Genomic DNA, 24,646 nt, shown 5'->3' on the forward strand with positions numbered 1-24,646 from the left:
AAAAATGAAATCTGTTCATTTACAACAAAATGAATCTATCTAGGAAACATTGTGCTTAGTGAAATAAGCCAGTCCCCAAAAGACAAATATCGTATGTCCTCCCTGATCTATGATAACTAGTAGATCACCTAAAAGGCAATCTGTAGAGGTGAAATGGACAGTTTGAGAAATAATTATTTGATCAGACATAGTGTTAACTGCTGAGGAACAGTGTTTTGGTTTTTTGTTTTGTTTTGTTTTGATATTATTTGTTGAACTCTTTACTTAACATAGAGTTAAACATAGGTGTATAAAAAGTCAATAGAAAATAGATCTCAGTAAAATCTAGGAGTTGGAATAAGAGGGATTTGGGAATACGGGTGGGAAGGTGGGCATGTTGGGAAGAATCACCACATTCCCAAAGCTGTAATTATGAAGTGTATGAATCTTGTAACTCTAAAGCTGTATAGTTCTGGATACAATCCTATGGCCTTACTTCTAAGGGTGCAAATTAAAAACTTGCCCTGGGACCTCAAGTCCCCTTCAGCTGGGTGGAAAAAAATACCATCTTAAGTGTTAAAGTGATCATATGGATAGGATTAAGGCTCTGGTAATAAAAATAGATAACATTAAAAAGGAGGGAATGCTCCAACATGGGAAGCAGTCCGCAAAGCAGACTCATAGAATGACAATCACTTTAAGAAGCACTCTGACCTCAGAATCAGCCCTTAAGGCATTCTGGTCAGGCTGAAAATCCCATGAGAGCATTTCAGGTATGGAAAGCCAAGACAGTGTGTCAAAAAATTTCCAACATCAAGGACCTCAGTGGGTGAGACTCCAGTGGAAAGAAGTGGTCACCAAAGAAGGAGGTACTTTTCTCTGAAGGGAGGAGAGAAATTCCACTTTTGCATTATTTAAATAGTGATGGAGTTGTGGATTCAAAAGTCTTACATAGCCTATGCAACTCATGTCAAGAGCCTCGGGTGATCACTAATGTCATACGTAACAGTGTTAATTGTTAAATTAACAACAGGAGTCACTGTGCACTAATGCCTCATGCAGGGCCTCTGTTCTCAAAGAGTTTCATTATGATTATGCCAAAGTGCTCACAAAAGATGTATCATTCTTGGGTGTTTCTTTAAAGTTAATTAATTTACTAAAAAAAAGTGAAATTAACTTCAAGATACAAAGACTTAGAACAGCCCTTGTCTTGACTATTGAGGAACAGTTTTCTTTTGTTTCTTGTTTTATGTTTTTTTTTTCCTTTGCAAATAGCTGAACTCTTTACTTAGTATAGAGTTGGTCTTCTGTGTATAAAGTTAAGGGAAAATGGATCTTAGTGGAGAATTGGACTGGGAATGGGAGAGGGAGGAGGGGCAGGGATGGGAGAGTGGATAGGAGGGCGGGTATGGTGGAAAGAATCACTATATTCCTAAAATTGTACTTATGAAATGTATGAAGTCTGTATTCCTTAAATAAAATGTTTCTTTGTGGAGAAAATAAATTTTAAAAAACCAAGATAAATTAAAAAAACCTATGGTAGTGGAATTCTTAAAACTAATAGAGAATACTATAGAAAACTGATATATCTGAGAGAAAATGAAAGAGTAGCTGCCTATCTCTTTAACTCCTCTGTGAAAATAATGTATTTGCTGGTTATATTCAAGATGTAACAAGCATATCAACATGAGTTTGTCCTGAGGATTTCTTTGCATTCAGCACTGACTTTAACATGTATACTGCAAGGCTCATACCTTGTTGCTGTATTGCCAATATAACTATTCAAGCAGACATTTGATGGTAACTAAAAAAACTGTATGTAGAAACAGTGCTAAAAGTACATGTTATATTATAGCACTAGAGCAGATACAAGAAAGGTGGTAAAAAAAAGATACCTAGAGCAGTCCACATTTCAAGTTTCCATATTAAAAGATTTTATTTATTTATTTGAGAGATAGAGTTATAGACAGAGAGAGGTAGAGACAGAAATAAACATCTTCCATCCACTGGTTCACTCCCCAAATAGCCACAACTGCTAGAGCTGAGCTGATCTGAAGCCAGGAGCCCAGAGCCTCTTCTGGGTCTCCCAGGTGAGTGAAGGGGCCCAAGCACTTGGGCCATCTTCCACCCCTTCCCCAGACCATAGCAGAGACCTGGATTGAAAGAGGAAGAACTGAGACATAAACTGGTGTCCACACAGAATGCTGGTGCTACAGGTGTAGGCTTAGCCTTCTAGGACACAGCACCAGCCCCTACAAATAAATTATTAAACCAATGTCCTAAAGTTCTCAGTTTCTTCTACACAATCTTAAATTATTTGGGACAAATAGTAGAAACATTCTCTCTGGTTATCCATAAGTCATTCATTTGAATAGTCAGTTAATATTTATAGAGCATTGTCCTAAATACAGAGCATTGTGAAAGGACAAAATTCCTGCCCTTATCAAGTTTGTATTTTAAAGGAGTAAACAGTCAATCAAAAGTAAATAATGACTGGCTAGGCTCCATCTGCAGTGCCAGCATCCCATATGTTTGCCAGTTCATGTCTTGCTGCTCCTTTTCCAATCCAGCTCACCACTATGGCCAGGGAAAGCAGTGGAGGATGGCTCAAGTGCTTGGCTCCTGCACCCATGTGGAAAATCCAAAGAAGCTCCTGGCTCCTGGATTTGCAGTGGCCCAGCTCTGGCCGTTGAGGCCATTTGGGGAGCAAACCAGAGGATGAAAGACCTTTCTGTCTCTCCCTCTCACTGTAACTGTACCTCTCAAATAAAAAATCTTTAAAACAATGACATTTATAATATAATACCAGGTAATGAGACTGACAAAAAATTAAGCAGCCATAGTAGAATTAGAGAATAGTGATCATGTGACTATTTTAGATATGGTGGTCAAGGATGGCTTCTCTGAGGTACCATTGTTTGAACAGGAGAAAACCAGCTCTCAAAGAAGTGGTGAGATATTCCAGGCAGAGGAAACAGCCATTGCAAACGCTTTGAGATAGGAATAAGCTTACTATGAAAGAAAAAATAACGGATGAGCAGTAAGTAAAAGCAAGAATTGAAGTGAAAAAGTAAGCAGGAAACAAATAAATCAAGTCTTGCAGTCTTAGAATTTGGATTTTATTATGAGCAGATGGAAAGCCATTGGAAAGGAAAAAATATCACCCTGGTTGTTATGCGAACAGTACACAGAGTAGGGGAATAGAAGAAGACAGTGAGGAAGTTTTCCCCTTATCAGCTGAGAGATGATTATGACTGGGTCAGAGTAGTAATGGGATAGAAAAGGATGTTTGAGAATTTGGGTTAAAAAAGAATTAAAGGAGCATGCCTAGGTTGTTTACTTAACCTCGTGAATGGTGGTAACGAATACGTGAGGTATGGCAGCCAGGAAAGAAGTAGGTTTTGGATAGAGGTAGAGATCAAGACTTTATCTGAAGCATGTTGAGATGCCTATTACACTTCCTAGTGGAGTCAGTCGGAGAAACTAGACCAAGTTTCTATGTCTGGACTGGTCATATGGATTGGAAGACATCAGTACTGAGTGATAACTCAGTTTTGGACCTGGGGAACAAAAGAGGGCAAGAAGCAAAAATGTCTGAAGATACAGTCCTGAGAGTAAAGCACACTTACATATGAAAAAGGAGGGAGTCCAGAAATTAATAAATCAGTAAAGAAGGGATAATGAAGGGAAAGTTATTTGTATTTGTCTGCAGCAGATTTCAGGAGAATTCAAATGAGAACTCAGTTTTATTGCTAGTGGAAATAGGAAGACAAAGATCTGCCAAGATGCTCACCTATAAAAACTGACATATAAAGGGGCTTTGGTTGCATAAGCAAGAGAAAAAGGTAAACACAGGAAAGTTTGAGGGACACCCAGAGTGTTGAGAAAAGAGGAGGAAAACTGCATGGCATCTACCCAACCACCCTCTACAGAGTGTGAATCATTAAGTCTTGGCAGGAAGGAAAGGAAGGCTCAGAAGCCAGAGGAGCAGGTCCTGTGTTCAGTACTGTGAAATGTGAAGCATGAGGACAACTTCAAGCCCAGATGACCCAGCTAATGAGAGGGTTGTTTTCTCACCAATGTACACTGCTGGGTTATGGCAATCAACACATTAATATAAATACAGAGAATTCCATAGAGGGCACGGCTGTAATGGCCATCTCTTAATGACTTGGTGCTCACGTGATTTAAGTAAGTAGGGATCATATTAGCACAGACTCCAGTGCAAACTCAATTCTCTAGTGTATTTTGCTCCTACTGAATAACATAGGCAACCATCTCCGTCCATTACATGCTGTTACTACAGACATTGCATTCAGGCACAACTGACCTGTGTTGAAGAAGGATCCAGTCCATTCTGCTTCAATTTTAGGAAATACAGAAACTGGTGCAGGAAGATTCAAGGTATTCCCATCCAGATCCTTGAAGAGATATTTTCTTGGATTTTCACAACCTGAATCCATACAGATTACTCTTTCTAAATCTTTCCTGTGGAGATAGAAACAACTCATTTATTTCATGATAAGCAGCATGAAGAAAATATATTGGTAGTACAGATCTTGGATAAAATAAATTCAATTGAATTTTATTATTGATAATGTATTATATATATACTAAATAAAACTCTATAAATATCAGTAATTTCCAATTATTTGGCTGAGAAGAAAAACATTCTTATTAGCAAAATAATGTTGATATTTGGATATATAATATTTACATGGATTGCTGATTTTCTAAGAAGCAAAATAAAATAAAATGTTCCTAACTCCAATATCTACTGAACCTAAGATAATCATTCCTTTATGGAACTTCAGAGCTTTCAAGTATTTTAGAATTATCACTATAAATATCAATTACATTTGTGGTATATATAAACAAAGTACAAATAAATATCATCATTTAACAAATAGCTCTTGAAAATTTGCTAGTGACAAGTTGAGAAATACAATGGTAATGAAGTTAGAAATGGTCTTGCACCACCAGAATGTAGAGTTAAGTGGGATATAGAAACAAGCAATTGAAATTATAACATTGAATTATAGAGAATATATTTGCTTTGCCTTAAAATTTGTATAAAACATTAATGATAATGTTAATATTTACAGCATGCCAACCACATATTGGGTACTGGTGGTATAAAGAATCAGAAGCAAAGATTATGTTGCACTATGGTTTGAATGATGGTGTCTCTAAAACTCAAGTTGAAACTTAACCCTTAAATCAGCAGTACTAAGAAGTACCACCTGAAACGTAGGTAAGTCATGAAGGTGGAGTCCTCATGAGTGCAATCATCACTTATCAAAGAGTTTGAGTTAGAGGGGTGTACTCTCTTGTCTTTCTGTCCCTTCAGTCCTGTCAGCACAGTGTTCTTCCCCTCTGGACGACACAGCAACAAAGCACAGCCTTGGAAGCAGTCAGTAGCCTTCACCAGACACCAATAATAAGTGCCTTAATATTGAAGCCCCCAGCCTGCCAGAACTATTAGAAATAAATATGTGTTCTTTAGGAATCATCTAGTCTGCATTATTTTGTAAAAGTGGCAAAATGGACCAACATGTATCTTTACAACTATTGAAGCTCATTGGTGACATACAAACACAGGGATGAACAAAACAACAGGATGAACAAAACTGGACACCAAATTGTGTTTAGGTACCTAAAATGATTCAGGGATGAGCAATAAAGCAATGCTAGAGCTAAGGATAAAAACTTGAACTTTGCAGTTAGGGTGATTTCTTTAGATATTTTTCCCCTCTAATCAAGAGTTTTCCCCCATGTTACAGCTGAGAAGCCTATTCTCCCTGCTCCCAACTTTCCCATAATTAATTAATTAATTAATTTACTTAAGATACACAAATGTCATGCATTTCATATATACAGATTGAGGAACATAGTGATACTTCCTACCCTACCTACCCCCCCACCCACACTCCTCCTCCTTCTTCTCTTATTCCTTCTCTTAATTTTTACAGTGATCTACTTTATACTCATAAGATTAAACCTGCACTAAGTAAAGAGTTCAACAGATAGTAAGAAGGAAAAAAAACACTGTTACTCAACAGTCAAGACAAGAATCTCAAATTATCAACTTTGCTCATACACATTATACTTTTCTTTGTACGCTATTCATCACCACAGATCAGGAAAACATTTTTGTGTTTTGGGGAGTGGCTTATTTCACTAAATATAATGGTTTCCAGTTGCATCTATTTTGTTGCAAAAGACAGGATTTCATTCTCTTTTGAGGACTGAGTAGTATTCTATAGTGTATATATAATATTTTTATCCAGTCAGTTGATGGACATTTGAGTTTATTCTATATCTTAACTATTGTTAATAGAACTGTAATAAATATGGGTATATAGATAACTCTTTCATATGCTGACTTCATTTCTCTTGGAAAAATCCCTAGGAGTGATATTGCTGGGTCATATGGTATACCTATTTTCAGCTTTCTGAGATATCTCCATACTGTCTTCCATATTGGCTGTACTAGTTTACATTCCCACCAACTTTAATTATCCACATTTTTTTGAATTTTTATTTATTTATTTGAAAGTCAGAGTTAGAGAGAAAGAGAGAGAGAGAGACCAACAGACAGGGAAATCTTCCATCGACTGGTTCCCTCCCCAAATAGTCACAATGACCAGCACTGGGCCAGACCAAAGCCAGAAGCCTGGAACTCCATCCATGTCTCTCACATAGGTGCAGGGGAACAAGGACTTGGGTTGTCTTCAGCTGTCTACCCAGGAACATCAACAGGGAACTGGATTAGGAGTGGAGCACCTAGAACTTGAACAGGCAAGCCTATGGGATGCCGACATCACAGGTGGTAGCCTAACCCATTGTGCCAGAACACCAGCTCACTTTCCACATTTTCCAGCGAAAATTTTCAGATCTTTAAATAATCCTGCCAGATCATATTTCTATGAACCATAGCTATACCTGGTCTGAGCCTGTGGAAGCCCCACCGCATAGTGCAGGAATTCTTGGCAGCATATCATTCTCCTTGTATCTACTTATCCCTGCACAAAAGCTCCCATGGCTTCTTGAAGATTCCAGACACCCCAAAGAAGGCTGAATAATTAGAATCTGAGTTACCAGTGATTTTTAAATTATAAACATGTTTCAGAATTTGAAGAGCTTCCAAGTACTTCATAAATTTGGCTTATTATAAATTCTAAAAGTACCTGAGGTGTAATGGAGGAAAGTAGAACTTATTTTTATCTTTCATATTTAGCATTCTGGTCCTCTCTGCTGTTATTGGGTGCATTATTCCTGTGTTCTGTACATTTGGTAGAATGCAAATATCCAGGTCATCACTATAGCAGCTCTTCCCAAAACTAGAAAAGGTCACATCTGGAATTTAAAAAAAAATAATAACATTAGATCATGTAAACCATCAACCACACTTATAAATAAATGACACAATTAAATATTATTATAATACAGTGCATGTCTAGGAGGTAGTTTAAGCTATATAGGACAGTTTCTGAACTTTATACAAATGTTGATATAAAATATCTGTCATTCTTCAACATATGGGAGTCAGATGTAAAAAAATAAGGATATTCCAACACATTAAAGTCTTAAGAGCAAAACTTTCCACTGATGGCTTGATCAAAATTCATTCACAGAAAGACAAACTTCGTGCCCAATAGACTAAGTGAATAGGGAGTGAATGCAATGATCTGAAAGAGATCTTGCAGAAAATGAGCTGCACTTCTCATTGTGTAACTTTTATTTAAGTCTTAGTTGTAAAACTGACTATTAAGGACCACAAATAAGGCATAATTTCTGTATCTTAGTGTCTTCATTTGTCTGTAATAGGAAAAATAATACCTGTCATATAATCAAGTTAAATAATTGCTGTGAAAGCTCTTCATGGTATATGTAAAAAGCAGTCACTTTTCTAAAGAATCACTCACTGTCATTATAAACTAGCATTGTGGTTAGCAATTCTCTGCAGGTTGTCAATAAGACAGCAAGAACTAGACCATAATGAATATTTTTGTTGCTGTAATTTCAGAATGCTATTAAAAGTCTACTCAGGAATGGTTGAAACTGTCACTTAGATAAACCAAAACATCCTACCTTGAAGTTTCATGATTCCTGAAATTGAATAGCCATTCCTCACTTTGTGCCATGGCTCCTGGGGCCACTGGTTCGGTTGTGAGGTGAATGCAGGCCACAAGATACCAACTCGGCCCCCTCTTGGATTGGAAGGAGCTCGGTCTCTGGATGTCATGTTGGCTGTCTGAGGCTTTACTTTGTCCTGAATGCAATCAAAAGAGGAGCTAGTGGCCACAATATCTGAATCTCTTAGCACAATCTGCACATCTCGGCGGGAGCTCTGTGGAACAAAAGACACATACACCACAACAAATAGACCAATAGCATTGTCTACCAGAGTGATATGCTCTATCTCCATGCTGTTTTCTACATGTAACATAGCACCATAGTCAAAGTTCTTGAAAGCCAGAAATCCAGAGACACTGGTGCAATTGTCAAGTCCAATTTCTTTATAGAGATGAAGGCCATGAAGGTTTGAGTGGGCCACATTGTCAGACCAAAGCACTTCAGGAGAGGAGCACCTGTGGCCTCTTATATGAAAGCCAAGTCTCTCTGATCCTGCTACAACATTACCATGGAGGTCGATTTCCTTTGCCTGGTTCACTTTGATCCCTGCCACCCAAACAGTGGACAATGCTGACTGTGTCACTAGAATCACAAGGTTATTAGTAAGAGAATAGGCCTGGCCCTCCAGGTCAATACCATGGCCAGCAGCACCAAACACGATGTTGTCCTTTAAAATTATTCCATGACTGGCAGCTGCATGAATTCCCCCACCACAACTTTGATGTACAGTAGAAGACATTATCCATGATCCTGATGATACATTATTGAATTCAATGGATGAATACAGTGGTGTTCCAAAGTTCTGTATTTCCACATTTAAAAGTTGAAGGACACCTACAAAAAAATACAGGTCATCAGCTACTTTCTTCTCAGCCAATTAGAGGATATCTGAAGATATAGTTTCTTAATTAAAACGTAATTTTATATTCAATACCAGTGCTATGTTTCATACAATTGATTCTCACTAGCAGAATATGAGTCAGAAATATCACCTGAGACCTGAACAGATTTTATGTACAATCTAGATGGTCTGATGATACAATGTGAGGGGAGAAGAGGAGACAAAAGGAAACAAAATGGGCTTTGGAGATGGGAACCACTAGTAGGTTTTTTAAAAATATTTAATTAATTAATTAATTAATTTACTTATTTAAAAGCATCTCAACATAGACAAAGAGGGGAAACAGAGAGGGAGAGGGAGAGAAGGAGGGAGAAGGGAGAAAGACCCTCCATATACTGGTTCACACCCCAAATGGCCACAACAGATTGGATTGGCCCAGGATGAAGTTAGAAGCCAGCAACTCCAGCCTGGTCTCCCACATGGGTGGCGGGGGCCCCAAGCACTTGGGCCATAATTCTCTGTTTTCCGAGATGCATTAGCAGGGAACTGGATTGGAGGCAGAGCAAACAAGACTTGAGCAAGCACTCTGCTATAGGATGCAAGTGTCTCAAGAGGCAGCATAATCCACTGTGCCACAGATACAGCTAGTTTAAAGATTCTGAGTATTTGTCCAAAGTCTGTGTCAGGAACTGGATCAGAATGAAGAAAATAGGGATTCCTGGCTGCTCAACTCATAGGTAATATTTTTCTCTGTGTGTCTATAACCCCATGTGAAAAGGCCACAACCAAGTCCACAAATATATTGCATGAATGAATATAAGGCTAATCCTATAAAATGCTGTTAGCAATCCTTAACAAGAACTAAGTGTACAATTTACTTCTGCCTAATTGATATCCAGAAACATGATATCAATATCCACTGCTTGAACAGGATGTAATGGAATTAATGTTTTTAAACTATTTTAGAACTTTTTATGCTAGCCATAATAGGTTCCTTGTTTTGTTTTCATAAAAATAACATTTGTTCTGACATCTGTTACATCAGGAAAAAATAGTGAATTATGATTTTTAGATAAATATTATTATAAATAAAATAAACTAGTAGGTTGATTTTAAAAAGTAATGAGCATTAATGAGTCAGTGGATCTGTCCTTGGTGTCACTGTTAATAACATGAATATAAATGAATTAATATTAGTTAATAATGAAGTGAATTAATAACACCTAATTCTAACGTAACAGTCATTACTCACTATGTGTAGAGTTCTGTTCTAATTCTAAATATATATATATGTATATATATATATATTCTAATTATTTTATATATAATTTTCACAAAAATTCTATGAAGTACATATAACTATTCTCATTTTTTTCAATATGGAAACTGAGGCAGAGAAAGGTTAACAACTAATACCTAGGCATATGGATGAGAAACTATTATTAGGTAGGTATACTGTACAACAGTAGGTATACTGAGTACAACAGAAGACTTGGTGGTAGAAAAGGAGCAACAATGCAATGGAATTTAAATAATTGGGCTATAGCTATTGCCAATCGTTAGTCATGCATCCTTTGTGAGGTAGGTCACAACTTCAGCCCTTGTCACTATTGTTTTGTTTCATTGTTCTTTAAAGTGTATACAGATGTTAACTGTAATGATATTTCTCTCACCAAAAATGGAGGGAGTAAGAACTAAGAATAGGTTTGAACTGCCTTTGGGGAGAGAGGATCTTGGATCCAGTTGCTATAGCATTATGACTGAACCTTATCTATACATTATTGTTTAAAACTATTCTTTGAATAGATAATATAGGCATGTGACTTAAAAGGATTTGTCTCCTTTTTAATTAAAAAGATACTAAATCAGCATTAAATCATCAAAAATTTCTTCATTCGCATATCATTAAAAAATGGAGGGAGCTATACATTTGAAGTTTCAATTTCACTGAACTTCAGTAACAGTGCTTAAAACTCAAAAGTAGTCAAGCCTACACCTTCTGCTTTTCTATTGCCTTTTTATAGATGAGACACTAGAAGTAGAACCCTTGCAAACCACCTGGGACAGACAGAACAAAAGACCATGCACATCTCCTTAAGTTCAGACAACAGGATTCCCAGGTATCTCAATTTCTCATTGATTGAGGATGCATTGGTGGATGGTGTAGAAATATTCACAGAAGGATAAAACATCAAAACTATTTGGTGATATGCATCACCAACAGTACATAGAACATAGTACATAGATGAGAGGGCTGCAAACCCTGCCCCATAGAACTCTGGCACAATGGATACCAAAGTAAGTGTGAATCCGCAAAACTGAACCTTATGTTCTGGAGTAGAATCTCAGTCAAGGCAATGCCTCACTATTAATTATTTGTTATGTTTTATACTTAATCTAGTTATCATGGAGAGTTTTAAATTGTTCAAGATTTTACTTGTGTGAGTGTTAACAAATTACTGAAAATTAATCAATTATGAATATTTAAAATATCTTCAATATTTACATGGAGAATTAAATGTGATTTTATTTACAACTATTTTCCTATTTTCTTTTTAAAGTTATTATTTTGAAAAATTTTCCAGCAAGTTGAAGATAATGTGCTAGATTGTTTTGGTCAAAAAGAGAATGATGAGATCCTCCAGCAACAAAGTGGAATTGTAAATCCTGGCCCTGCTGTTTCACCTAATAACCATTCATCACCCAAAGCTGTATCCCTGGCCCGCACCTGCATCCCACCTCTTCTAGGATATTTTATAAGAAAATGCAAGGGTTCTTAATGCAGCGTGGGAACCTGGATTGGATTCAGCGTCAGAAAAAGGACATTAGTAAACAAATTAATCAGATACAAAAATTTTGTTAAAAGTTTATTTAATCATAACAACTTATGAATGTTAATTTCTTGGTTTTAACAAATGTACCAATCTTATGTTAGATATTAGGAACAGAGGAAACTAGGTGAAAGCTATACAGGAACTTCATATCTATTTTTGCAACTTTTCTATAAATCTTAAATTGTTACAACATAAAAGTCTGTTTAACAAGGGCTTCAGAATCAGGCTTGAAGCTAACATGAAAAAATTGGATGAAGTTTCATATTCTTCATTAATTCTATCCATCCATGTTTATTAAGCACCTCATACATGGTAGTCACCACACTAAGAAACCTGACATGAAAGATCCAACATTACCTTTAAGAATTTCACAAACTCATGAGGGACTTGAAAAATAAATGGGTAATTGTATCATAGGCTCTGTTTCCTTCAACAGGAAAATAAAGCATGTCTCTCATAGAAATGGTAGAATTAAATAAGATAAAATTTCCACTGTGTAAAATCCCACACAGTTTCAGGTCTTTAAGAAACAATCAGTATCATTTCTCTTTTTCTTTCTTTGGGGATGATTTAAAAAGACCTGGATCAGCAACGTTCGAGGTTTAGGATAAGGTCAGTCTTGCTGCAGGTTCAGCTCTGACTTGTTGCTCAGTTCTAAGAAGTGACCATATTCCCTTTACTACAAATATGTCCCAGCTTGACCTGCAGTATCTATTAGTGATGCCTTGTTCTCCCTTCCCTGGTTCTCTGTCTTCATTAACTGGAGGATAGTCTCACTTCTACAAGACCAGGATCAAACCTTTGCCTCAGTCTTCCAGAAGAGGGTTCCTCATTTCAATGCTGTTGACTTTTGGGACCAGATAGCTCATGGAGACAGTTTCTTTCATGGATTATGAATGTTAAACTTCTGATTTAAGGTCTAAACATTTCCCTTTTTCAAATTGATGAAATAGATATGCCAAGACGAATCCTATTTTGCATACATATGAGGAGTTTGATGCTTTATTTTCGATTCATGTACACAATGACTTTCTCAAACTAGTCAGGAAACAACTTTGGAATAATGGTTAGGGAAAACAAGTTCAATAAACAAGGTCCTTGGTAGGTGTTTGATGCAGCAGATAAGATTCCGCTTGGAATGCCCACATCCGTATCAGAATCCCCAGGTTGAATTCCTGGCCCCACTTCCAATCTAGCTTTCTACTAATGCACACCCTGGGAAACAGAAGATGATGGCTCAAGATCTTGGGTCCCTGCCACCTATGTGGGAAACGTGGGCCACACTGGAGTCCTGGCTTCCAGTGTGGCCCAGCCACAGCTATTGTGGGCACTTGGAGAGTAAACTAGAGAACGGAAGATATCTTCCCCCACCCCACCTTTCAAATAAATTAAATTAACAAATTAAAAAAGAAAGTCCTAATCAAATATTTTGGTAGCAGTCAAAAAATGCTAAGTTTTGGATAAAAAAATATTGAACTGATTCTTATAGCAGTCTAGAACATGGAAATCATGTTTACTTATATTTGTACTATTATTAATTTATAGCATGGGCCTGATGCCTACCATCAGATATAGCATGCTATTAGGAAAAAGTGATAGAAATTCAGGAAAAAGATAAAATTCAAGTGGCTATTAAGTCATCTATGATTTCAAAGTAGAGGAAACTTTACATCTGCTAAAGATGTTTGCTTTGAGGTAAAAATGTGCATATGTGCTGATTTCTAGTGCATCATTTTAATATCACACTGATAATTAAGCACAGATTAGGACTGAAAAATTCATAGCTTCTCAGAGTACAAAGGAACTGTTTCATTTGAAGTTGTTTTTTATAAATGAAAATCCGTACCGTCAGAATTCTGAAGTTCCCAGATGAATAAGTCCCAACTGGTAATGCTGAGTAACTTACATTTTCATTTACCTGAGAGCTCCTCTCTGTCGCTCTTCCTGAAGGACCCTACCAGCAGTCTCCCCCTACAGGATGTGTCTGGCCGAATTTGTATATTTCGAGTCAGTAGTCCAACTTCGGCAGCCAAACTAACGTGTCGACCATCCTCGATGACATGAACACTTCCTACAGCAATAGGAGTTGGGTGAAAACAATCTTTAAAAGCCTATTTCAGAAATCACTAGCTAGGGACCCAGTGAACCTGACAAATGAAAACATTTATTCCCCCTCAGAAGTCCTACCAACATGAAGGTCTGCTTTTCCTCAGGCATTCTCCACAATGTCAGCTGGGAAATGAAAAACCTATCCTTTTGTCTCTCTTTGGGATCACAGTGAAAGTGTTTGAGCAAAAATTCATTTCTTCTCAATAGCTGTGGGTGCTGGGACAGACACAGGTGCAGTTGTCCATTTTGGAGAGTCCCCAACCTATTGCCTTAAATGTATCAAAGAGAAAATTCAGTGGTTGGTTGTGTATTGTCCGTGGATCTTTCTCATGAGAACAAGGAATGCCCGATCAGCTGAGGGAGGCAGTGACAGAAGGAAAGTAGCAATGCGTGAGAGTGACTGGCAAAAACCAAGTGGCACCAAGCAGCAACAGCAGCCTTGCCCAGCCAGCTTCCGCTCACCACTGCCTGAAACCACTTTTCCAGGAACTGAAGAGTCTTCCTAATTTGTTTCACCATCTCTATTTGCATTTCACCTTGAGTTTAATTGGCAATGTTTGCTCCACATTCTCTTTCTCTGCCACTTGTTAAAGAAGAAATCATCCTTGGAAGTATGATTTAGAAATAGTTGGAGACAGTCCTGGTGAAATTATTCATTTCCTTCTCACACGTAAGAGACAAAAAGATACCCTATCATCCCTTCATTTCCAAGTTTTATTTCTGATTTGTTATATCTCCTGTATTAGATCTATTTATTAGATTAAACCAGAAAGATAAGGATTTCTATTATTTATATGCAGTACATGGTAATAGTGTCTACTATATAAAATATTCTGTAGCTTTTTAGAAAGAAAACTAGAATTTTTCTTTTTGAAAGATATTAGAATTTGCTCTTTCCTTTTTTTCAGTAGTAGTAGTGAATACATAAAATGTATGTCAGATCAGGGAGCACTATTCCTAATGATGGAAAATGAAATCAGTATATATAATGATTACCATATTCTAAAGGATTGTTTGATTCAATGTACCAGGAAATCAACTGGAAATTCTATGCCAGTGAGTTTTGTTTTGACTTAGTCATAAAACTGCCCAGTGACCTTGAGGTTCTCAAGCCTTCTGCTCTTAGACTTGATATTATATTTAAAAAATCCCCATACATTAAGGAACTATTTTAAAATTAGGCAATAAAATTAATGAAGAAATAGGCACAAAGCCTTCTAACATGAGTCTAGGGCAACAGTAAGGTATTATGCGTCCCTGCTGTATGGTGATCAGCTCCAACGTCCCTAGGCAGGTCAAGTACACATTCTTCCTGGTGCATTTACTTCCCACCACCAGTAAACGAAAGCCTTACCAATGTGCCCGTGTTTGAGCCGTTCACGGATCCCAACATGGTAACCCTTGACTTCTTTGACAGTGAGGACCTCTGCTTCATGAGGCTCATAAGAAGTGGAGCTAAGAACAATTTTGTCATGAGGTTTCCAGTCCACTGCATCTTCAATGATAATTCTGTAACAGGATAAAGATGGCATCAAATATTATGAGAGTGACATACATTCCGCCTACTTACTCCACAGAGAAGAAAATCCACTGGGACCAACACATCCCACTAGAGACTGAAGTAGAAGTAAGAACAGAAAATAGTGAAAAATGCCTTTTTCAAGAAGTTTAATACTAATTGAATAAATTATCTGGATTGTAAATGTACAAGTCACTTGAAAAACTTCACAGAATATGAAATTGAAAGATAAGTATATTTTGGTGCACAGAATTTTTTGAAATCCATGCATATGTACAGCCTTAAAAATTCATGAAAACTATATATTATGAAAAAATTAAGTGATTCCAGTGCTGTGGCATAGTAGGCTTGGCCTCCACCTGCAGCACTGACAACCCATATGGGTGCTGGTTCAAGTCCAAGCTGCTCCTCTTCCAATCCAGCTCTCTGCTAATGGGCTGAGAAAGCAGTGAAAGATAGCCCAAGTGTTTGGGCCTCTACACCCACAAGGGAGACCCAGAGGAGGCTCCCAATTCATGGTTTCAGATCGGCCCAATCCCAGCCATTGCAGCCATTTGGAAGTGAACCAGCAAATGGGAGATCTTTCTCTTTGTCTCTCCCTCTCTCTCTCTCTCTGTAACTCTTAAATAAATAAAATAAAGTCTAAAAAAAATAGGCATAGATTTCAAAAGTTGTTACTCCCCATAGAGTCTGGCTTTTAATTTCATTTTTAAAAGATTTATTTATTTATTTGAAAAGCAGAGAGTTACAGAGAAGCATAGGCAGAGAGAGTGAGGTCTATCATCCACTGGTTCACTCCACAAATGGCAGCATGGTTGGAGCTGGACCAATCTCAAGTCAGAAGCCAGGAGCTTCTTCAGGTCTCCCATACAGGTACAAGGGTCCAAAGACTTGGGCCATCCTTTACTGCCTTCCTAGGCCATAGCAGAGAGCTGGATAGGAAGTGGAACAGCCGGGACTTAAACTGATGCCCATATGGGATGCCAGAACTGCAGGCAGCGGCTTTACATGCTATGCCACAGTGCTGGCTCCTAATTTCATTTTTAACACAGAAATTTTAACCCTTGTAAACATCATGGGTATAGCAAAGATATTCTCTGAACTTTAGGTACAAGTCAAAGGAACAAGAAACAGTAAGAGTTTAATAAGTGTACCTACATGCAATCTTATATAGCAGCAAACTTCCTTCTTGGTTGGGAAACAATAATAGAGGCATTTAGAGGAAATATTTTCTCATACTTTCTAAACATCTAATAATGTTATTTTTGGACAATTTTTCATTGTGTATTAAGGCTACTATATTCCTTGTCAGATACAAATGTGAATCTTGAAGGTGCAGATAACCAGCTGTGTGACCTTGAGAAGTCTTGAAACTTTTCTCAATGTCATGTTGTCATCTGAAAAGTATTACAGGTATATGTTCCTTCCAGCATCCTTAAGTGTTCTATGTTCTAAGCATTGTGCTTTCATCGTGTTATATTCTGTTCAGTTTGGGTTTTTGTTTAAACTCACATTTAATAAGATTTTTGTCCAGTCTTTCACTGCCGCCTAGCTTTTCTTAGTGAGTATGACTGCTTTATTCTCCATTCAGTCATTACCAACTTCAGCAACATAAGTTTATTTTAATTACCTAGCTCTTTGGCTAATGCAAAGGTTTTAGCAGGCTTTCAGAGTAGATTCTCCTCTACCAGTAAATGTTCATTCAGGCAAAAAGTTCCATGTGCAGGCTGCCCAACCATGCCACATATACTGACTAAGTCACAGCTATGCACCAGACATTATACTAGGTGCCAGAGACATAATGATAAATAAAAAATATGTCACTTATATTATAAGATGATAATTTAGATTTCCTTAGCAGACAATCTTGATAAGTATACTCTGTGGGTCGAAGAGTCATAGATGTTTAGTTTACAGTGTAAACAAAAACATAGGCCAATAGTATGATTATAATTAATTCAAATTTGTACACCTGAGGTGGGGGGGGGATGTGTGGGTCAGTGATAGAAAAAATACCATTGACAACTGATGCAATTTTAATGAAAGAATTGAGTGTTATCCTAGCTCCTGGAAGAATCACAATATTTGAGCAACAGCCAGCTTTTAGAGGAAAGAAAATCGAGATCCAAAGAGATTAGGTAATGAAACTCAAGATTAGACCATTGAATGAAGTTAGAGATCAAAATGAAGACTCCTATTCAAGTCCAGCATTCTTGCTAGCAAATGTCATCACCTTACCAGTGTGATTCTTATTTCTTCCCTTGCTAAAAAGTAATTTAATAAAACAGCACTCCTGCCTTTCAGAATGATATCATGATAACCCATTAAATTATGAAATGGCTGTGATCTTTAGAATGTAGCCATTCTTTGTAGCCATACTAAGTAGCCATTTAAAGCTTCCAAAACCCATAGTTTCGTACAAATGTATTTCTCCCCTATACTCTAGAAGCTTCAGAATTCTACATGTCATGAGAACCATACAAAAATATTAAAGGTGTGTAATCCCTTCCCCCTCTATTCTGAGCTGGTAACAATGGAGTAACTTCACAGAAAAGTATGGTCCCCATATGAATAGCTTAGTTTGTTTTCTTAACCACGTGTCAGCTTTCCTTAAATTCTAACACTCACTACTCTTAGTCCCAGTTTTTGACCATTATGGCTACCATGTAATCATTTCAAGAAATTCTAACTTAATGATTATTTGAGTCAGAATCTAGCCATATTATAGTTCTCTGATTAATACTAATTGGAGTCTGGGGCTGGTGTTGCAGTGTAACCAGTTAAGTCACAGCCTGCAACATTTGCATCACATATTAGAGTGTGGGTTCAAATCCTAACTACTCCAATTCTAATCCAGTTCCCTGTTAAAGCGCCTGGGAAAATAGTGGAAGAAGGCCAAAGTCCTCAGGTCAAGGCACCCATGTGGGAGACCTGGATGAAGTTCCAGGATCCTGGTTTCACCGCACACCGGATTCTAGTCCCGGTCTGGGCACTGGATTCTCTCCCGGTTGCCCCTCTTCCAGGCCAGCTCTCAGCTGTGGCCCGGGAGTGAAGTGGAGGATGGCCCAAGTCCTTGGGCCCTGCACCTGCATGGGAGACCAGGAGAAGCACCTGGCTCCTGGCTTCAGATCAGCGCGGTGCGCTGGCCGCAGTGGCCATTTGGGGGGTGAACCAATGGCAAAGGAAGACATTTCTCTCATCTAAAGGTAGGCATGAGATGAAGCTTCCATTCCTTTATCAAAATACTTTCTCTGAAGGTCGGGGTTTGGCACAGCAGTTGGTTAAGATGTAAACTCTTTAATTAATAGAAAATTATTCTTAGGTGTTTAAAATTAATTGAAAAGTGATCCCTGTTAAATATGAGTGGGAATAAGAGATGGAGGAGATGTACAGTTCGCCACATGCTCACTCGGACTTAGCCCTAATGGTAGAGTTAGAAACATGCCAGGGGATTCCAATTCAAGGTGGCATGTACCAATGGCATCTTACTAATCAAAGTGATCAGTTTCAGTTCATAATTGATCATAATGATAGGTATAAGAGTCAAAGAGATCACATAAACAAGACTAGTGTTTGCTAATACTAACAGATAGAATTAAAAAGGAGAGAACGATCCAACATGGGAAGCAGGATACACAGCAGACTCATAGAATGGCAGATGTCCTAAATAGCACTCTGGCCTCAGAATCAGCCCTTAAAGCATTCAGATCCAGCTAAAAAGCCCATGAGAGTTTCTCAGGCACAGAAAACCAAGACACTGTGGCAAGAAAAATGACCTAAAATGAAAGATCTCTGTGAGTGAGATCCCAGCAGATTGAACGGGCCATCAAAGAAGGAGATACCTTTCTCTGAAGAGAGGAGAGAACTTCCACTTCAACTGTAGCCTTGTCTAAATAAGATCAGAGCTTGCAAACTCAAGAGGCTTCCATAGCCTTGGCAGTTCATGACAAGAGCCTCGGGTAATTACTGATGTCATAAATAAGAGTGCCAATTGCTAAATCAACAACGGGAGTCATTGTGCACCTCCTCCCCATGTAGGATCTCTGTCCTTAATGTGTTGTACTATGCAAATTAACTGTACAACTACTACTCAAACAGTTCTCTATACTTTGTGTTTCTGTGTGGGTGCAAACTGTTGAAATATTTACTTAGTATATACTGTTGATCTTCTGTTTATAAAGATAATTGAAAATGAATCTTGATGAAGAATGGGATGGGAGAGGGAGTGGGAGATGAGATGGTTGTGGGTGGAGGGAGGTTATGGGGGGAAAAGCCGCTATAATCCAAAAGTTGTACATTGGAAATTTATATTTATTAAATAAAAGTTGAAAAAATTTTAAAAAAAAAAGATTTAACTCAGGATACTCATATACCATATTTGAGTGACAAAGTTCAGGTCCCAGCTCTGTTCTGGATTCCAGCTTCCTGATAATATGTACCCTGGGAGTCAGCAGATGATGGCACTAGAACCTACCACCCATGTGGGAGAGGTAGATTGAATTCCAAGATCCTGGATTGGCCAAGCATAGTCCCAGGTGCTGTGGACATTTGTTGAGTAAAAGGGTAGCTGAAATATTTATTTTTCTTTCTTTCCTCTCTCTCTCCTCTCTCTCTCTCCCCGCACCTACCTCACCTCCACCCTTTCACATTAATAAAAGTAAATTTAAAATACTATGAAATTCTCTCTCTCTGGATTTTATTTAATGAAACAGAAGAGGAAGAACAATTTTCTCTCCAGTAGTGAAGCTCTGAAAAGTCCAAAAACTCTGAGATCACTTGCACCCTACAGAGTAGCAAAACCCATTCTTAAGTAGTCAAAAAAGGTTAAAATAGGAAATACAAGAGTGGGAAGGGGAAGAAAGGCCTTTTGAGATCTCACAAATGGACTAAGGGTTACTTTTACTTTTATTTTCAATTGAAAGAACCCTGATTATGACATTACCCTGTTTTGAGACTTAGTTTGCGCCAGAAAATGAGCTAAACATTTTACATACATTAATTCACTGATTAATCCTTGTAATTATCTAGTAACTAGATATTATCATGCTCATAATTAGAAAAAAAAAAAGAAAGTGTGGCTCAGAGAGGATAATTTACCCAATGTCACACATTTAGTTTTTTTCAAGTAAAATTATTTTAGTTTGCCTCATCTCAAAGTTCCTTCACTTTTTCATGTTAGAACACTATATCCAACATACTTCCCCAAGAAATCCATATGCCTTTTCCCATGATGGATACAGGTACTTTATTGGACCAGAAGGAAGTGTCTTCTTTGAGAGGCTACACATGAAATCCTCAACTGTCAAGAAAGGAAAGAAGCCACTGACTATATTCTAACACTTCAACTAAGTTGTTATCATAATGAAGTCTGGGTGATAAAAAATAAATTTTAGATCTTGAAAATATATTCAAGAAAATTATATTACAATTTACTAGATAGTATGTGACTGAAATAAGAGGCTAAGTAAGTTCTGATTTTCAGAAAAGACACCCCAATTTAATGTGGGAGGCATTTATTGGAAAGCTTCTCAACATTCTGTTCTGTACCATATGCTAAATGGTCCAGCTAATCAATAACAAAATACTTCCTTCTCCTGTAGAGTCATTTGGAGGAACAATATATATATATATATATATATATATATATATATATGTATATATATATGTATATGTATATGTATACACTTATATATACTTAAGCAGCTTATTATCATGCATTAGGGAGCATATTGTTGTTAAAATAACAAATCATAAAATTCCATGCTATAGTGGATGAGATGGTGGGACAATTTACACTGGAGGGAAGACTGAAAGCCTTGTGAAGAATATGATACACTCTTTAAGGGTAAGTCAGACACCTAAAGATAAAGAGAATAGGCAAGGGTCTACTAATGACACTTGGACCCGGTACAAAAGTTATCAGAGTGAACCATGAATGAAGTATTAAAGTGAGAATGTAACCAAAGGGAGTGGGACAAGACATATTTCAAACAATTGATTGGGAAAAAATATCCCAAATGAAGTGTATCCAAAAGTACATCACTAATTAGATTAGTGAGATAACTATATAGCTATATGTATATACATATATATATATATATATAAACATACATACACATACACAATAATGACAGTCAAATTAAAGAAATAAACAGTGAGTCCTGGAGAAAAGGATGAGGTAATAAATTACTTGATTTGTTTTCAGTTCAGAGTAATTTCTTCATAAATAACAGACTATGTTAATAAATCACTTGAATGGCTATTATCAAAAAAAGAAGACAACTGTTGGTGAGGATATAGAGAAAAGTAAACTCTTGCATACTATTAGCTGAATTGTCACTTGGTTCAGCCATTTGGGGAGTGGCCCAGCTATGGGAGCTCTCTCTGTATCTTAAATAAATAAAATTATTCAATTAATTAAATTATATATATAATTGCTAAACTTGGTTTGGTTGGTATTATAAGAAATGAGTGGAGGCTTATAAAATTAACATAAAATTTATGCTCTGAAGGCTTCATATTATCATTATTCATAAAATACATTAATTAAATACAAATAAATTCAGATAGTTAATTGGTGAAAATTCATAGAGGAGTCCAAATGAAATATGCTCCCAGGACAAGGCTTTATTTTTTAAAATTTGTTTTAAAGATTTTCTTTATTTATTTGAAAGACAGAGTTACACAGAGAGGTAGAGCCAGAGAGAGAGAGAGAGGTCTTCCATTCTACTGGTTCACTCTCTAGATGACCACAATGGCCAGAGCTGAGCTGATCTGAAGCCAGGAACCAGGAGCCTCTTCTGGGTCTCCCACATTGGTGCAGGGGCCCAAGGAGTTGGGCCATCTTCCATTGCTTTCCCAGGCCATGGCAGAGAGCTGGATTGGAAGAGGAGTAGCCAGGACCCGAACTGGTGCCCATATCAGATGTCAGTGCTGTAGGCTGGCTGGGGTCTTAACCTGCTGTGCCATGGTGCAGGCTCCAAGGCTTTAGATTTATTATTTGAGAGGCAGAGACAGAGAGTCAGCAAGATCTCCTATCTGCTGGTTCGCTTCCCAGATGCCTACAGTGATGTAGGCAGGTATGGGGTAAAGCCAGGAGCTGAAAATGTAATTCATCTCTCTCATATTGTGGCAAGAAACTTACTATTTGAAGCACCATCACTGCTCCTCAGGGTATACATTGGCAAGAAGCTGGAGTCAGGATCCAAAGCCAGATGTCAAACTCAGTACTTTCATATGGGACACGGGCATCTTAACCACTAAGCCAAATGCCTTTCTCTTCCAATGTTTCTGCCTCTGGAAAGGCTTATTTAACTGACTTTAACATAGGGAGATTGCAGAGCAATGTTTAAACTAATAGCTTGAATAAGTATAGCTTGCATAAAGTAATAACTTGTATAATAGCTTGAATTAACTGTATGTTAGTTAATTCGGTACCATTATCAATTTGCCAGAGTATTTGTAAACTTTGGTGAGTCTTAAATTATTTTTAAACATTTTACAAAGGTTTAAAAAACAAAGCATTCTGATAATTTCATATCATTTAGATAAACTAATTAAAGTACTCCTCAGGACTGATTCTAAGAAATTTTCTTTTTAATATTTTTAATATGTAGAACACAAGCAATGGAAACAGACAAAGCAGTGTAAAAATTCAGCCTCAGGAACTTCTAGCTTTATGAACTTGGGAAATTTAACTTCTCCAGCCTCAGTTTTCATATCCATAAAATACAGATAATACCTAAATTATAGCACTCAAAGATTTAAATGAGATAATATATATAAAATGCTTGGTGGAGGCCAGACATAAAGCAAGGCCACATGATAAGAACTCAATGAGCGGTAGCTAGTTAATTACTATGGATAGTTTTAATTAATAAAATTGAGTTTCTTTCAAAATAGCCTGTAGCTCAGACTCTGAATAAGGTTTTCAACACATTCTTATAAGAAAATCCATTCATATGGCTTCTGTCAAATTCCAACTTGCTAACCTTTTAATTATAATTAACATTTTTTACCAATCTTTGTTAGAAATGCCTACTTTAAAAATCCTTTTGGTATCAAATGGCACTTCAAGTCCACATGACCAAATCTGAATTCTGTATATAATCTTTTGTCCAAACTTAGTCCTCATCAAGTGAATGACACCATCATCTATTTACAAAAACCAGAAACCAAGAAAGTACTTTCCACCCAATGCCTCTGTATTGGTTAATTTTAAATATGAACTTGATTAGATTAGGGATATCTGGAAAGCTAGTAAAGTATCAGTTTTGATTGTGTCTGTGAGGTTGCCTGCAGAGGAGGCTGATATGTGAGTCAGTAGACTGACAGGGAAGATCCATCCTCAGCGTGAGAAAGCACTACCCTATACGCTAAGGCTCCAGACAACGCAAATATAATTTTCTTTCTCTCTCTCTCTCTCTTTCTCTCTCTGCCCACACACCATCCCTCACCTCGAGTTGGGGCACCCCAGAGGCCACATCAGGCATCAGTCTCAGACTAGCAATTACACCATCAGTTTCTCTGAATCTGAAGTTTTGGTCCTTGTACTGATCTATGTGATCAGCTTCCATAGTTGCATAAGCCAACTCCTCTAATAAATTTCCTCTCTTACGTACTAGTATATCTCACATAAATATATATAACACATACAGTACTTATATCCTTTATATTTATATACTTATCATATATAAATACATATAGACTATATTGGTTCTCTCTAGAGAACCCTATACAACTTCATACAGATTTTCCTGTCTCTAAGTCTACCTACTTCTCTCTTTTGCCACTGCAGCTCTTGACTACAGAGTATCCTCTCTTTTCCTTTGGTTTCCTAATTAGCATTTGTGAATCCGCTATAGACTACTCCCGTTGTCCACATTGTATGCACAATATCTTTCTTTTTGATTCAGGATTTTTTGAGATAAATTATATTAATTGATTATTTCCTTTTTTACTATCCTGGTTTACTTGAATAAATCACACACAAACGTGGTTAGTTTTTCTTCAATCATATATTATAGGATTTTGCTGTTGCTCCTCCATGGTTTTTGCTTTCTATTTTACATTTTATGTTTAGATGTTTCACTTTTTAAAAAAAAACTTACCTTTAGGAGCTGTTTTAAAAATTATTTTATGCTACACAGATTCAGGTCCCACAAATTAAAATGTATCTTTGATTGATTTTAGCAGCTTAAATTTATGGACAATCTTATCTATAAG

The 24,646-nt window shown here is 37.1% G+C and overlaps 1 protein-coding gene across 1 annotated transcript in view; it reads right to left on the bottom strand.

Annotated features, from left to right (window-relative positions):
* The window catches only part of PKHD1 (PKHD1 ciliary IPT domain containing fibrocystin/polyductin), a 531,849-nt gene that overhangs the window by 135,980 nt on the left and 371,223 nt on the right, over nucleotides 1–24,646 (bottom strand). The window contains exons 56-60 of the mRNA XM_062186248.1: nucleotides 15,257–15,411; nucleotides 13,712–13,864; nucleotides 8,074–8,952; nucleotides 7,170–7,338; nucleotides 4,310–4,467 (exon numbers count right to left, since the gene is read on the bottom strand). Coding sequence (XP_062042232.1) covers nucleotides 4,310–4,467; nucleotides 7,170–7,338; nucleotides 8,074–8,952; nucleotides 13,712–13,864; nucleotides 15,257–15,411 — 1,514 coding nt within the window. The remainder of the gene's footprint in view (nucleotides 1–4,309; nucleotides 4,468–7,169; nucleotides 7,339–8,073; nucleotides 8,953–13,711; nucleotides 13,865–15,256; nucleotides 15,412–24,646) is intronic.

The sequence above is a fragment of the Lepus europaeus genome, chromosome 3, assembly GCF_033115175.1.
Source record: "Lepus europaeus isolate LE1 chromosome 3, mLepTim1.pri, whole genome shotgun sequence".
NCBI classification, from domain to species: Eukaryota; Metazoa; Chordata; class Mammalia; order Lagomorpha; family Leporidae; genus Lepus; species Lepus europaeus.